At 41.2% G+C, this 16,845-nt stretch overlaps 1 protein-coding gene and 1 pseudogene across 1 annotated transcript; one reads left to right on the top strand and one right to left on the bottom strand.

The window, feature by feature from the left end:
- Window positions 1–6,802: 6,802 nt before the first annotated feature.
- Window positions 6,803–16,572, bottom strand: TNFRSF9 (TNF receptor superfamily member 9). Its single transcript, XM_006914389.2, has 8 exons — window positions 16,510–16,572; window positions 15,582–15,706; window positions 14,748–14,855; window positions 14,227–14,364; window positions 13,729–13,795; window positions 12,193–12,281; window positions 11,472–11,606; window positions 6,803–8,069 (listed from the first exon to the last, which is right to left on the bottom strand). Exons 2-8 carry the CDS (start codon window positions 15,679–15,681, stop codon window positions 7,981–7,983), a joined length of 726 nt encoding a protein of 241 aa, XP_006914451.1. The 5' UTR covers window positions 15,682–15,706; window positions 16,510–16,572; the 3' UTR covers window positions 6,803–7,980.
- LOC112481860 lies at window positions 13,026–13,144 on the top strand (annotated as a pseudogene).
- Window positions 16,573–16,845: the final 273 nt, after the last annotated feature.

Raw genomic sequence — 16,845 nt, 5'->3', positions numbered from 1 at the left:
CAGAAGTGAAATTCTACTTTTAAAACCATGTTCTTCAAACAGTGTTTTCATGGCACGGGAGTAAGGATAGTATAGTGTAATTTTTTTTTTCAAAACATTATTATTCATGAACATTACACAAGCCATGTGGGAATCTGTCTTTCGAAAGTAAGAGAATACTGTTTCATTGTCAGACATATGCAGGACGAATTTGTAAAGTCGAATACAGGGAATGTTTTATGGGAAGTCCACGCTAATTTCAACTTTCTGTGTTTTTTTTTTCGGTGAATGAAAAGGGATGGAAAACAGCCTGTTTGAACAGACTGCGGTCGCACAGCAGGTGAGCTCGCATCCCCACTTCCAACAGCTTTGCCGGGGCTGGCTTCTTGGGGGCTCTTAGAACCAAACCAGCTAGCGTCTGTGTCTGGAAATCCCACAATTGCCGAGTGTGTGATTATAAGTCCTATGAGTTATGTTGCAATCGGAAATATTAAATTACTTAACAGAAGCGAGTGTTATTGCACCGAGCGTGGCTAAACATGTTGTTTATGTTTATTTAATAAGAATATATGATCATCTCTTGAGTGCTTGCTTTGTGAGGGACACTGTGGCCCCATGTCGTTCTGTAGAGGACGAAGCTTAGAGAATTCTGTAAACTCAGCCACAAAGGAGTGGTGGCAGTAATCCAACTGGGTCCAGTGCCCATGAACTTAACTCAACACTCTATGGCCTCAGATTGCCTTATTAATCAGATAAAGGAGTTTTCAGTGGATGCTGGTGTGTTATACACTTTTAATTAAAAACAATACTGTAGTGAAAAGTAATCTTGAAAAAGTACAATCCAGGATTTCTTAAATAGCCAGCATGTGCTGGTCACATGCCACCTCCTCTTCCCTCTCTGTGTCTGAGAAGTTGTCTCTTCCATACTGGCTGCTGGTGAGCCTTCTTGATCCCATTCATTTATTCACTCACTCAACCCATAATTATTGGCACTTACAGCAGACAATCAAACCCCTGCTCTCAGTGGTTGGCAGACAATAAAGAAAGAATAATTATACAATGTGGTGTCAGGCCATGATGAGAGCATCTGGTTACAGTGAATTCTCTCCAGGATACAATGTAGAAAACAGGCTGTGTAGCCCTTTCTTTGTCATTGTCAAGGCCATTTTCTGGTATCAAAGGCTCTGTGCCTCTTCTGTCCCACAGGGATGGGGGCAGGGTGGGAGGTGAAGGGAGGAAGTGAGGGAGGAAGCACATGTCAGCTGACGTCTTCCTCTTGCTGATGTCCGTTGCCCCCTTGAAATTCTCATTCCCTAGAAAAGGCTGCGGGCTGCTGGTGCCCTGTCATCACCCTGTGCGTGTAAGTGTTTTCAGTAACCTCTCTTCAGAAAGACTGAATAGTGTATTAAAATGGCCTCTATAATAAGTACAGAATTAATGTGTGAATCTGAACTTTGAATCCTTTGGTCACTCTCTTGCCAATATCTTCAACTTCCTCATCCCACTGACCTTCTGTCACTTCCTCCTGGAAAATCCCAGCCCCAGGGACAGTCCGCTGGGGCTCTTCTGAGCCCTGGTAGGAACCCAGCCCCATGGTGGACCTGCACTCATCCCTGCAGGGTCAAGGGCTCACCCAGAATGAGCTCTCCAAGCCTCCAATAGGAGTTCTCTCTTCTCCCATCCTCCAGCCTCCCCTCCGCCCCCATGCCCGCAGAGGACCCCAGAGAACATTCTGGCAGACACCCCTCTCCTTTCCTCCTTCCCTCCATCAAGCCCAGGAGCCTACCTGCATCTGCGATCATCGGGCCCCACCCTCTCATTAAGCCCGGCACTTCATCCTAGTTCTGGGCACCCGGCCCCGCCTCCTCACGATCCCGTTCTAGTCTTTAAAATCCAGAAGTCACCTTGCTCAAGTCTCTCCACTCAAAAGAGAACCAAAAACTTCTCCTTAACTAGGTTTGCCAAATTTAGCAAACAAAACTAAGGGACGGTCAGGCAAATTCAAATTTCAAAAAAAAAAAACAACAGATAATTTCTAACAAAAGCATATCCCAAATATTGCATGGGACCTATTTATACTGAGAAATTATTCATTGCTTGTCTGCAGTTCACATTTAGCTGGGCGTCCATATTTCCTCTGATGACCATACCCCGAGACCCCATGTGGCCCCCACAGTTCCCACACCATCTCCTATCCTTCACTGTCTCACTTTTAAAAGGCTTGAGGATACTCGCTGTCACTTCCCCTGTGTTCCTAGGCTCCCACAGGCTGGCTTTCAAGGTTAACGTGGCCCTGAAAGGGCTCTCATTAAGGTGATTGCCTTATTGCTGAACCTAGTGTATCTATGTCACCTCTCCAGCTTCTTGGTAGCCTTTGATGGTTCTGCCTCTCATCTGCTGGATTCTGGAGACCCTGCCCTGAGCCTCTTTTCAGGCCACTTTCCCCCTGTCCCTCATCTCGCCCCACCATGTGGCCCCTCCCCTGGGACACCCCACAGGGTCCTGCATTGACCCCTTCCTCCTCCAGGGTCTTAGCTCTGCGGGTGGCACCACTGCCCTCCAGCTGCCCCAGCCAGGTACCTTATCTGTCTCTCACCTGGAAGTGAGCCCAATCTCTTTAATCCACTCTCCTCACTGTAGTCAGGGAGATCGTTCTCAGATGGAAATCCAGTCAAATATCTTCCCTGGCTTCCCAGTCAGCATCCACAGTATAAAATCCCAGCTTCTTAGCTTAGTTCAGAAAAGCTGGATATCTAGCCCCTGCTGACGGGGAGGCGTCATCGCCCTCCATCCCAGCCCCGCCCCCTCCCATTTGTCTGGGATCTTTGCTCCTTCTGGGAAACATACCACCTAAGCAAGTATGTCCTGCTCATCCCCAGGAAGCCCCGCGCCCCACCACGTCCAGAGCATGCTCCCCACCCAGCTCACAGGCTCCCTGACGCTTGCGCAGCTGTCCCTTCACCAGCCCGGAGGGTCTAGGAGGCAGCACCCTCACCTCCTGTTTCACAGTCCATTCCTGGCACACAGTAGGTCCTGGTAACATTGTGTCTCTTATCAGGTTGTACTTGTCAGTCTTCCGGACTCAAAGCCATCTGGTGGCAGGTGGGTCTTCTATCTTTGTGTCCTCGCATGGTGCCTAGGGCAGAGCTCGCAGTGCAATGAAGGAGTCTTTCGTAGTTCACAATCAAACCCTTTAATGGATCTGCCAGAGTCAGCCTCGTCGATGAATTTGTAAAATACACGTTTGAAAGGCTTCGATGACTATTAATTTGAAATACAGCTATCAGAATCAATATTAATATAAAAACAGCATTCGTCTTTATGTGACTAATAAGACATTCGGTGGGAGCAAAACAAATCCCAAATTCTAAATCTCGTACACAACTTGACACTAATGTTACCAGCGTTTACAAAGCTTGGCCCGTTATTTCGTTATCAACATTTATGATTTGACGCCACATCATACAATGACATTTTTTAAAAAATAAGCTATCTTTTTTCTAGGATATTCTTTTTTTTTTTTCTGTGAAAATGATAGATTTGTGTTTTATTAAGCAGTCTTAAAAAAAAAAAAAACCCATAGGTCATGCTCGTTCTTCTAGCCACACACAGACCACACAAAGTCACCCCAACTGTGGTCCATGTGTGGGTCCCGCCCACAAGTGGAAAGCTTTACCCTGCAGGCAGGAAGACAGACACCCACTTGAGTAGCCCGACACCCCTCATATCAAAAGTTTCCATCAGCGTGACATCTTCCACTAGAGAAGAAAATCAAAATTTGTTTCAGAAGTAACCTAAGCTTGTTTTTAGGCTTTTAGAAAACCATGCCCAAAGTGTGTTTTTTATTTGGATCATAGAAATTTACATTCGTGTCTACTAAGCTTAACGTTTGGATTTCCTAAATTAACTCCCAAAGAAGATCGTTCTATTCTGCCTTGCTTGCCTTCCTTTGCTAACTTCTGTTTTGGGGGAAAGATGGCTCATACTCCAAGTTCCTGTGTTTTTCATTTATAAGTTTTATACATTATACCAAAATCGGCTATGATAAAAACATCATACATTCTATGTAATAAACACAGCCTCTGTCAGAGAAGCAGAATAAACTGGGTTTTCTGGGCTTATGATCTGGGACAAATGAGTTGAGGGGAGTTATCTCGGGTGACCTAAGCCTCTGGAGCATGACCGTCGCCTCTGTGTGTGTGGATAAGGGACAATAGAGAGTTAAACACCAGGTGTTCAAAGCCAGGAGGAGAAGCCGTGTTATAATTTATACTGTTGCGGTTTAAAAGAATGAAAAAAAAAAAAAAAAGAACGTTACACCTAGCCCTGTTTCTGAAGTATCACTGGGAAACTCCCTAAGCTCTGCCTCCTACTTTTAAGAATTGTAGCACTAATGACAGTTCTTATTCTTGCCAGAAAACCAAGTCCGTAAGGTGAAAAGTCAAGTGAAGTTACTTCATCTAGTTCAATTAAAAAAGCACATGTTTTCTGAACACCTGTGATTATGTCATACGTCAAAGCAAAAGCAAATACATCCTTTAAAGAAGAGGGCGGGAACACCTATGATTACATTACATTTGTCTCAGGTATCAATTTTCTTGGAATGTTGCTAAAGTTTAAACCCAAGTCAAAGATGACAGAACCACCAGCTGCGTCATCTGCAACTAAATGCTTCCCCCCACCAAGAAAAATCATTTGGTAAAATGCAATACTCATTTAAGATTTGAGAAATAAAAACCAAACCTCTTCACAACCAGGAACGGGAGAATAGAAGGGAACTTCTTAACCCGATCATATATTTACAAACAAAGAAACAAACGAAAAACCCTGAAACTATCCCCCATAAATACGATAAAAATAACAGATGACTACTTTGTACTGGGGATTGTGGCAATTAGTCAAGCAGTACATTGAGCAAAAGGAATAAAATACAAAGGACTAGATAAGGAAGAACCTGTTGTTATTGCAAATAACATGATGTCTAGAATCCGCAAAGATTCTACATATATATTATTGGAAACAATAGAAAAGTAGGTTAGCAAGAAGCCTTATATAAAGCAATATAAGCAAATCAACTACACCTCTGTACTCCAACAACAAATAAAACCACCTAAAAAAACAACAACAAGAGACCTAGAAATCTAACAAAAATGCACAAACAATTTCTGGAGAAATAGTATAAAACTTTATGGAAGGACTTAAAAACCTGTCCTACTAGGCACCGAGAATTATTCCAAAGCTTCTGTAACAAAACTAGTGCAAATTGACCAATAGCACAGAATAGAGGGCCCGAAACCGACCTAAGAATACATGGAAACTGCATGAATGTCAGAGGCAGCACTACCCATCCAGGAAGAAAAGCTGAATCATCAAATAAATGGTACTGAACTGTGCTGATCCATGTATGATACTCAAAATCGGATCACTAACTCACAGCAATCATTCCTGATAGAGTAGACTTAAATATGAAAGACGAAACTTAAGACATTTAGAATAAAATGTGAAGCAATATCTTTATGATATTGGGGCAGGGAAAAAATTCTTCAATGAGGGAAAAACAAAAAAGTGAACCATGTAACAGATGAGTTGGAAATTCAACCAAATTAAATTAAGCACGCTCCCTCTTGTTACCCAAAAGACACAATTAAAAAGAGAAAAAAAACAAATTACAAACAAAGCCTGTATTTATAACACATATAAGTGACGAACAATTGTTATCTAGAATAGATAAAGTGTTTCCATGGATTGATAAGAAAAAGACAAACAAGCAAGTTTTAAAAATGAGCAAAAATCATGAGCAAGCATTTCACACACAAAAAAAATGGCTTTTTAAAAGGACTTTAATGACAAGAGACTCATAAGGAATCAAGGAAACGCAAAATAAGACCACTGTGGGCTGCCATCTTACACCAATTAGGGTGGGCAAAATTAAGTCTGATGATGCCTGAAGGGAGTAAGGATGGGGTCAGTGGAACACTTGGACTTGGCTGATGAGAGCGGAAATTACAACGGCCGCTCTGGAAAGCAATTTGGTGCCAGAGTAGCCTTTTTATTGTTTAGAAATATTTTCTGCCCCTCCCTGTGCGAAGGTGACACTTTATGCCCTATTAACGCCCGGCGTGGTAGCATGACTTACTCTAAAGGTTAGACTCTAACCAACTGAGTATGAGCAACGCGTATCCATCCCTTTGCCACCAGACGACCAATGTTCCAAGTAGAAGCTGCTCTCTCTACCCAAATCCCAAGTGAAGTCATAGGGGACAGACCACAGGCAGCCTGCAATGGCTGTGTAATGACAGCGAGAAATGTACCTCTGTTGTTTTGTGGTAATCTATTGAGATTTGGGGAGTCATTTGTTATTTCTGCATAATTGAGCTTATCCTAACTGATTTGGTACTCGCTCATAAAGTCGAACACTCATATGCCCTACGATCCAGAAATTTCCCTCTAAGAAAATGTCTCCAAAGACCCTCTTACCCAGGAAACACGTAAAAGAGCATCCATAGCAATGCTGTTCATAATTGGAAAAAAACCTGGATACAGCCCTCATGTCCTTTGGCAGAAAATGAGTTGATAAATTACGGTATATTTGCAAAATTATACAGCAGTTAAAACAAATGCATTCTAAGCAACACACAGCAATGTAAATGAGTCTTATAAATATAATTTGGGGTCATTAAAGCAAGTTAAAGAAGTCTCCACACAGCACAATACCATTTTCAAAAAGCTGAAAAACAAACAGAACGAAATAAAATAGTTTTAGGGTGCATAATTATGTAATAAATGATTTCTTTTTAAGCGGAATGATAGTTTTTTTGTTGCCTGGAGGTGGGGTGGGAAGGTGGGCAGAAGAAGGAGAGAAGCGACACCCGGACAGATGCTCTGATCCTGACTTTGACCCTATAAAGGGTCAGATATTAAATATTTTAGGCTTTATGGGTCATAGAGTCTCTCGTCTCAACTATTTAATGCAAGGGCTGCCTTTGATAATTTATAAATAAATAAGCGTGGCTGTGTGTTCTCGTAAGACTTCATTTATGGACTCTGAAATTTGAGTTTCACATGATGGTATATGCCATGAGATGTGCTTCCTTTTTTGATTGCTTTAAACCATTTAAATGTGTAAAATCCGTCCTGAGCTCAAAAGCCACACGAAAATGCGTGGCATCTCAGATATGACCCAAGAGCATTCTGCAACTCTCGCTCCAGCCCTCTGGTGTGGCTCATGGGTCTTCGCTCTGTGATTTTGCTTTATACCTGTTTCATTTATTAGTTTAGATGTATGAAATATTATTTTTAAAGTATTTAAGAATAAAAAACAAAAACAAAAAAACAAAAAAACATAGCAGCCCTGGCTCGGAGGGGAGAAGGGCAAAGCCGGAAGAGTCCAGGATGGAGAGGCCCACAGCATATGCGAGGACATTTGAACTCTTTCCGAAACACTTCCTCAAGGTCTGAGATGTTTTTGCTCTTGACCTAAAACTTCGCCACTGTCGTCATTCTCCCCTGACGGTAGAGGAGGTCATTGTGTTAAATGACTGAACCAATGGAAAATTTGGTTGGGGGATGTTTCCTGCACCTTGTGGCTGATGGCCATGTGTCATATTAGTGTGCACACTCACTCACACACACACACACACACACACACACACACACACACACAAAACCTCGAATTAATTTCGATTATAACTTTAGCTGGACTATCGGTCTACGTGATTAAATTTAAAATACAATTCTCTAGATTTCAAAAGAACTAGCCCAAACCTGTCAAGCAGTATCTAGAAAATGTTCCTTTTACCACCACCTCTGTCTCGTCTTCAGTTCTGTGAAAAGTGGTACATTTTTAAAGGCTAACTCATTAGCATTTGGAAGAAATGCGTCGGGGTGAATCCTGGGCGCTGTGGAGGACGCGTCTTTTGGTTTAGAAGGACGGTCGTGGGATCGCTCTGTTTCTCCTCTGATTCTTCTCAGCAGCATCCGAACGGCTTTGGGGATCTGTATTCACAGTCCGCAGTCTCCTTCTTCTTCTTCTGGAAATCGGCAGCTGCAGCTGTCTTCCTCTTGCGCGGTTTGTACTTGTTTCGTAAACGCTAAAAAGATATTAAGAGATGTTTATCGTTCAATGTTCGTTTTCCAGAAATCACAGCCGCGGAACCTCTCTAACTAGCAAACGTTCTCCACTTCGGTTTCAACGAACACATCAGTAAGAGAGGTAAGGGCAAGCGTGAACTTTTTCTCAGGATGTTTTGATTTAGGATTTTGTTTCTTTTTACCAAATACTTTGATGGGTCTTGATACTTTGTAAGAACCATAGTCTTTCTTTTCTACAATGGCTAAAGTCAGACTTAAGCATGAATTGCTATAGCATAAAATGTGTCACGTCCCAAACATTGCTACGGTTTCAGTGAGGGTTACTCAGACTCCATGCTGGAGAGTTTCTTGTGAACAATGTGCCGGTGGCACCAAGATATTAAAGGTACTCCTACTATTTCCATCTATTAGTAAGTAAGGAGCTGATTTATGCATTAGCCGCCAGGTTTCCTTTTATCTATTAGTGTGAATATTTTTGTTCCATTGAGCAACTTTTAATCCTAAACAAACATTTGTTTTTTAATAGCCTGACAAAGCAAAAGGCCCTCTCCCAATTTTACATGCTTGTAACTACAAAAAATAACCCACACCCAACAACTATACTATCTCCAGGAATTTATGAAATAACTGGCAAGACATTCAGAAAGATCAATGGGACGTCACGTCCCAATTTATTTTATGCAGCCCATATTACTCTGATACTACAACCAGACAAAGGCAGTGCTGGAAACCTACAGACCAATATCCCTCATGAACGTAGCTGTAAAAATGCTTAACAAAATATTAGCAAAGAGAATTCAGCAACATATAAAAAGAGTTATATACTATGAGCAAGAGAAGTTTAGTCCAGGGATGCAAGACTGGTTCGATATTCAAAACTGAATCCACGTAATCCATCATCTTAACAGGATAAAGAAGAAAATCACATGGTCTCATCAATTGATGCAGAAGAGGCATTGGACAACATTTAACATTCATTCATGATTCTTAAAAATTTTCTCAGAAAACTAGAAATAGAGGAGGAACTTCCTCAACTTGATAAAGATCTAGTAAAAATCTACAGTTCACATCATACTTACTGGTAAAAAACTGAATGCTTTCACCCTAAAACTGAAAACAACTTAAGGGTGTCCACACTCAACACTCTCGTTCAACATAGTTCTCGAATTCCTAGCCACCACAGTAAACCAAGAAAAAGAAATAAAAAGCATACAGATAGAGAAAGAAAAAGTAAAAGTGTCCGTATTTGCAGAAGACATCATGGTCTACATAGAAAATCCCAAGAAATGTACAAAATACTCCTAGAACTAATAAGTGAGTTCAGCAAAATCACAAGAAACAAAATTAATCTCCGAAAAAATTATATTCTTATCTACTGCGATGAACCCATGGAAACCAAAGTTTAGGATACAATACCATTTGCAGTTGTTTAAAAAATTTAAATGCTAAGGCCTAAATGTAACAAAACATGCACAGGGCTTGTACGATGAAAACTACAAAATGCTGATGAACTAAATCAAAGAAAATATAAATAAATGGAGAGACATACGGTGTTCATAGATTGGAATAAATAACATAGTAAACACATCAGTTCTCCTCAAATCGATATACAGGTTTAATATAATTGCTATCAGAATCTCAGCTGACTTTTTGTAGGTACAGATAAGATTCTCACAAAATTTACGTGGAAATGCAAAGGAACTAGAATAGCTACGCAGTTTTGAAAGAGAAGAATAAAGTGGGAAGAATCACTCTAAACACCTAGTTTTAAGACTTCTTCTATAGCTACAGGAATCAAGACTGTGTGGTATTGGCAGAAGAATAAATCAGTTGTACAGAAGAGAGAAGGCAGAAATACCCCCACACAAGGATAGCCAGCCGACTTTTGACAAAGGCACAGAAGCAGTTCAATGGAGGACGGATATTGTTTTCAGCAAATGGTGCTGAGCCATTATTGGGCATCCAGAGGCAAAAAAAAAAAAAATCTGAATCTAAATGTCTCACACCTAATACAACTGAACTAAAAAATGAGCCATAAGTTTAAATGAAAAACATTTAGGGGGGGAGGTAGACGGGGAAGAAAAAAATAAATCCTAATGAATGAATGAATGAATGAATGAATGAATAAATAAATAAATAAATAAATAGCTTTTGCAAACAGCTTTTAAAAAGAAAAAGAAAAACATTTAGAAGACGACATAGGAGAAAATCTAAATCTTTGTGACCTAGAACTTGGTGAAGCCTTCTTAGGCATGATTCCATAAATTAAAGAAAGACAAATTGGATTTCATCGAAATGGAAAACCTTTTCTCTGTAACAGGCCCTGTGAAGAGGATGAAAAGGAGAGCTATAGACTGGGAGGAAATACTTGCCAACCACATAGCTGACAAAGGACTCATAGAAGATATAAAGAACTCTCAAAAGTCAACAGTAAAACAAGCAAAATAATTCAATTGGAAAATGGTCAAAAGACACGAAGGAATATTTCACTGAAGATGGCCAGATGGAAAATAAGCACATGGGAAGATGGCTAACCTTTAGGGAAAGGCAAGGTAAGACCATAAGGAGCTGTCACCATACACCTATTAGAACACGTGGAAGAAGAAATCGTGGCAAAAAAAAACACAGGCAAGCGCGAGGAGAAGCTCGATCGCTCATACGTTGCTGGTGGAATGTTAAACGGTACAAGCCCCTGGAAAAATAGTTTGGTGGTTTCTTAAAAAACTGAACATACACTTACCATGGGAACTAGCAACTGACCGCTGGGCATTTATCTCAGAGAAACGAAAATTTATGTCCACACAAAACCTGTTCCTGATGATTCACAGCAGCTTTACACGCAATCGTCAAAAACTGGAAACTACCAAAATGTCCCTCAATGGCGAAACAAACTGTGGTAGAACCACACCGTGGAATACTAGTCAGCAATGAAAAAGGGTGAACTACAGAAACACACAGCGACCCGGACAGATTGACAGCACTGAGCTGAGTGGAAAAAAGCCAGCCTCGAAGGTCACATATTTATGATCTATTTATATAGCGTGTGATTCCTTTTATATAACCTTCTTGAAATGACAAAATTGTAAAGATAGAAAACGGATTCATGGGTGCTGTGGGGTAGGAATGATAAGGGGACAGGGAGTGATGTGACTTTGAAAGTCTGCCAGGAGGGAGGTCTTTGTGGTGATGGAATAGTTCTGTGTTTGGGGTGTACTGGTAGCTACGCCAATCTACACGCGTGCTAAAATGATACACAAGTCTTCACACACAACGCACCAACGTCGGTTGCCTGGTTTTAATAACGTATGACGGTTCCCTAAAACGTAACCCCATGAGTGGTACGTGAAACTTTTCTGCACTGTCAAGAGAGCACGTATCTGACACATTTGCGTTAGTCTTACGTTGCTTGAGTATACACAGGAATTTCTTTCTGCCCTGTTTAACAGCAGAGAAACGAAGCGCGAAGAACACCAGGAACAGCACGGCCGTCGACATCAGTGTGAGGAAGGAGACGATGATCGGCGGGGTGCGACCTTCTGAAACAGAGCAGATGGAGAAATGCGTGCAGCAGTACAGTTTTGCAAGTAGACGTACATTTATATTCACATCTGTAAACCCCTAATCCCAAGAAGTGGTACTTTGGGCATCTCCAACCAGCTACCTTAGTCAGCTTGCCTGCACATTAAGAAAACTTTTTTTAAAAAAAATCTTAATCGTTTTCTCAGAGGCTCGCAAAAATTAAGTGCTTTGGCCTATCTCTAGTTGACCTTTCTACATTGTATATAGAATACATGAGGCTCCATAATCCCCTTTACTTGGCTTTACAAAGGTAGAGTATCTTTTTGGGTCAAGCCTCGCCTTGCTCTGCTTACTAATGTGTTCATGACAAAGTGACAAACTAAATGACAAATACCCCCCCAAATCGGTGGGTCCCTTGATGTCAGGATAAAAAAGGGAGGACATGCTGGAGGCACCTGTTGTTGGCAGAGATGTAAGACCTCGAGGTATCGGGGTGATTTAGATTCCAACGGGAATGGCTGTGATACAGTCACATTGATCTAACAGCAACAAAATAGCTACCTAGCTGTGTCACAGGGGCAGGCATGGTAATGGAGGGTGTACCTGGAGAGAAGTCAGCCGAGGCTGGTCCACACACCACATCTCTTTCCTTCGTCCCATTCACAAGTACAGACTTCCCGTCCAAAGAACAGCTTAGGGAGTCCAATGAAAACAGTTCAGATAATTAAGCAGGTACAGATAAATCTAATTAAAAACATTAACATTTTCCACTGAATAAAGCGGCCTAGTCACAAAGATGTGTGGGTCTGTCCCTTTGCAGAAAGACGTTGGACAAGTTATGAAATCTCTCTAAACCTCAGGTTCTTACCTGCAAAATAAGATCTACGCACTCCCAGGACTGTCATGAAGAGTGAAAAAATGACCTGTGACACTTTCGTGTGCCTGATTCACTCCCAATAAATGGTAGCCACCATAATCACCACCATCGCCATCACCACCATCGCCATCACCACCATCACCATCACCACCATCATCATCACCGCCATCACCATCATCATCATCACCATCACCACCATCACCATCATCATCATTATCCTTATGTCCCTTTCCCCTGCCCCTTTATATAACCCAAACCCACCCATTCTCCAAAGCCAAGTTCAATACCACTTTCCGTTCAGACTCATTTGACCACTCCAAACGATTTATGTCAAAAGACCTTTTCAAAACAAAACAAAAAACCCTTTCCAGTCTATTCTGAACCAATACTTTTGTAACACATAATAAGAATGTAATTGTAAAATAATAATAAAAATGATTTTCTAGTAAGAAAATCGAATGAAAAAAGAACAACAGCATTTAAAAGGCAAGACCTAAATTTTTATTATCGGAGCTGACAGACACAAGTGACCGCAAACTTGCCTTAAAAGTTTCTAAATGCCTATGGCCACACCACCCTGAACGTGCTCCCTCTCATCTGATCTCAGAAGCTAAGCGGGGTCGGGCCCGGTTAGTACTTGGATGGGAGACCACCTCGGAATACCAGGTGCTGTAGGCGGTAAAAAAAAAAGTTCCTAAATGCTTATTCTTAATGCCTGTAGTGTTCTTGCTGCGGACAGACAACGAGCTGTCCTTGGACCCACACCTGTCCCCAGATCACACCGTGAGTAGCTGTGGTCCGGGTCGCAAGTCAAAAGGATATTCCCAAGTACACAGTTGGCTTTTTTGCTACCCATGACGGCTTTGTTTGCCCAAGTTCATGTTCCGTTTTAGAGGGCAGGACACAGACTTTACCTTCTTATCCTTCTCAGTGCTGGCACTGAAGACTTAAGGATGAGCCGATCAAAGAGGGAAGATTAGAGGCAGCAAAGGGTTGGAAGGGAACAGGGGAACAGCTGGGGCAGACAGTGACAAAGTCTGCCCAGCAACTCTGCCCGGACGCCCTGGGCACTATTTCGGGAGAAAACGCCCACTTTGCATTTCAAGGCACTGTTACCTCCTACTGTCCCCACACTGCCTGCAGCATGTGATTCTATGCCTGCATTTCATAGGTTTTTAAAACGTTTCAATGATAACATTCTTTGTCTTTAAAAGAGTTAACCCAGATTCTTTATTTTGCAAGCAAAAGAAAATTATACGTACTCTGTCCAGGGTCGACAGATGCCATTTTTCTGATCATTAAATGTCCCAAAGGAGCAGTCTTTACAACCTTGCATAAAAATTAAAGCAATAGTAAAAAAGGAAGAATTTGCATCGTTTTGTAACTTTCCCTGTGATGAACATAATCACATAATAAAGTCAGTAACTTAATTCAATCTATACAGATCGTTCAGCAGTTCCTGAAACAAAACCCTAAGTAGACTGAAGTTTTTTCCTAATTGTACACAGCATTGCATCTGTATGTAGAGAAAGTATGAAAATGCATGATCCTGGTGAATAACAAATGCCGTAATTTCAAATTATTTTTACTGATTGAAAAATAGTTTGTAAATATCATATACTTGACTCAGGGATCCATTGCTTGTTACTTGAAGATTCTACAAATTTATATCATCGTCTATATTCAAAGGACCAAGACCTAAGCTGATGACCTGTGCCTAGATGGCAAACTTGAACTAGATTGAAGAAGAGCACACCTACCCTCTTCGGCTAATTCTTGACCTTGCTCACAGTCCTGTTCACACATCCTGCATCCCGTCCCCAGGCAGTGGAATCCTGAGACACACTCGCACTCTGCGTCGCTGGTGGGGGAGCACGCCTTCTTAGTCCTGAAAACACCTACAAAATCCCCCAGCATTATGTTACACTCGACCTCCAAATCTAGAAAGCAAATGTATGTTCTACAATAAAAAACCGTACTCACTCATAACGTCCCCAGTGACCTTGGAGTATTAAGTTTGCTTTTAAATCCCAATAGAAGACTTTTATATTTTGCTAACGAAAATTTTTCTCTCGTCAAATAGAGGTTTCCTCTGATGTTTAAAAAGCTCATTCCACAAATAATCGCTCTCACAGTAAATTATTTAACTGTATCTGCCCATTGACAAAAGGCAATGGCATCTCTGACGTGTAAGACTTTCAGTAGAGATCAATACACTAGGGAATACATGCTTGTCTTCCTGAAACGTATCAGAGTGAAGAATACACTTTCAAAATCATACCTTCGCACGACCTGCAGATGTCACAGGCCTTTTGTCCGCTTGTGCTGGAGAAACTATTTGAAGGACAGCGACTGCAAGTCTGAATCTTGTTTTTCACACAGTAAGTACCTAAAAAGGGTAGATCACAGCTGCATGTGTTTGACAAAGGGCTATCGTCACCCGAAGCATTGTGAAGTTTACAAGAAAACTAGAATGTGAAACGACAATTAGTTTTTCAGGTGTCACGGTGATAGACTTTATTTTGTAGTCTGACTTTTTAAAGTTACACATTTGCAAGATTGCCCTTGGCGTAATCACAGAATTAAGAATAACCAAGTATAGATACTGCAACAAATCAATCCACAGAAAGAAGACAGTTTCCTTTATCTATTGAATAAAACAGTGATTTCTCTTGATGGATCCAGGAGATCAATATGACGGAATTCAAGAAGAGACCGATGTCCTTCATTGATTGGTACACTAATACTTAAAGGTGTCTGCCTTACCCCACTCTGTTCCCCTTGCTGACCCCTGTTTATTCCCTGCTGTACCCCAGTTTGAGCTCAGCTCCTCTCATACAAAACTAATATTTATTGCGGTCTCGCCATGAGCACTGTCATAAGCCCATATATGATCCTCCCAGCAACTCTATGAAATAGGTTCTCTTATTACCCCTAGATGACAAAGCGGAGGCACAAGAGATTAAGTGACATGGCTGTGTCCACACAGCTAAGATGTAGCATCCAAGAAATATTTGTAAATGAATGAATAAAAGCTCGTTAAAACAGAGCCCTGACCAACTGATCTATGTTTTCAACAGAACAGATCAAACACACATGTCAATTTGGTTCTTACCAGCTGGACAGTTCCTACAGGAATCCTGCATTGACTTTATCCTCTCAAAATTCATGACCACCAGGACAGTAGCCACTATGCCACAATAACCATTTCTCATGATGAAGCCTTGCACACATATGACACTAGCAAAGCAGATTCCAAAAAAAAAAAAAAAAGGGTTTAAATCAAAGTTGCCATTTCACAAATACCGCCCTGCAAAAAGTGAACATTTCCAAAGATGAGATGGTTTCTCCATTCAGACTTATCTTCATTTCAGCCATTATTAATACAATTCCACAAAACCAGATCTTGAGGTTTCTCAGGAACAATTAGCAAAGGAATATTATGTAAAAGATAGCAAATTCATAGAAACCTTTATGATAAGACACACAATTACACAATTAAGCGCACAGCTTTATGAACGTTTGCCAAAGTCCAAGGGTGCGCTTTCCAGCGTGTTTTGCCAATATGCAGAAATAACAATAGCAAGAACTTTTGGGGACTTTCATGAATACTTAGTACTAGCATCCAGATTGCAACAATGCTGGTTACTTGCTGCCCCTGAAATATAGTCCTTAAAAAGAGAATCTGTCAGTGGCCTCTAATAGGTCAGCTCAATGAGAAGATATCTCATTATTGCTACTTATCTGAACAGCATATGGAAATGTCAACACCTAATTGCTAAAACGTTACAATGCCTCTCTGCTCAACTCTTTGACACTGTTTTCTTAATAGACACGTACTTGCCCATTTTGAGATCTGAAGCTCGTATAGTAACAAAACTAAGGAGTAAAAAAAAAAAATCTCTTTACACTCTTAATCTTTATTTAATGGGCTGTGGAATAGATGTTAGAAGGAAAAATAAAAAGGCTAGAAAAATACAAAGAAAACAAAGCTGCTATCCTCACTCCATCTCGATTCCCCCGTCTGCCCCAAACAGACAAACCTTGAGATGAGATGTCAGGGCTGGTGGACAACTTTCCACTCCTTGATCTTCAGAGCCTCTACGTTCTGCAGAGGGAGCAAGGTTAGTAGACAAACAGAGACGGCTGAGTGATTCAGCCGGGGCGGGGCCTCGTGGGAAATCCCCACCACAACTCTGTGAACTCTGTGATATCATTTGATATTTGCTCACGCAAAATTCCCATCCCCGCCCCGCCTTAATGGCACTTCATACCATTTCTTGGAAGCATCATACTACCATTGGGATCTTTCTCAGAGGACTTTGGGAAAAGGATTTTGTCACTTTCTGTAGTTCTTAAAATAGATTTAAGGGCTGGAA

Source organism: Pteropus alecto, unplaced genomic scaffold (genome assembly GCF_000325575.1).
Source record: "Pteropus alecto unplaced genomic scaffold, ASM32557v1 scaffold125, whole genome shotgun sequence".
In the NCBI taxonomy this organism is placed as follows: Eukaryota; Metazoa; Chordata; class Mammalia; order Chiroptera; family Pteropodidae; genus Pteropus; species Pteropus alecto.
Note: the sequence above shows the minus strand (reverse complement) of the source record. Positions and strands in the feature narration are given on the sequence as shown.

What these genes read in the sequence shown, in the direction of transcription:
- TNFRSF9 (XM_006914389.2), bottom strand. Translation starts at nt 15,681, where the DNA reads ATGAGAAATGGTTATTGTGGCATAGTGGCTACTGTCCTGGTGGTCATG. An exon ending in ATCTGTCGACCCTGGACAGA is followed by an intron (nt 12,282 to 13,728) that starts GTACGTATAATT and finishes GGACTCCCTAAG; the next exon opens with CTGTTCTTTGGACGGGAAGT. An exon ending in CTCGGCTGACTTCTCTCCAG is followed by an intron (nt 11,607 to 12,192) that starts GTACACCCTCCA and finishes GCTCTGTTTCAG; the next exon opens with AAGGTCGCACCCCGCCGATC.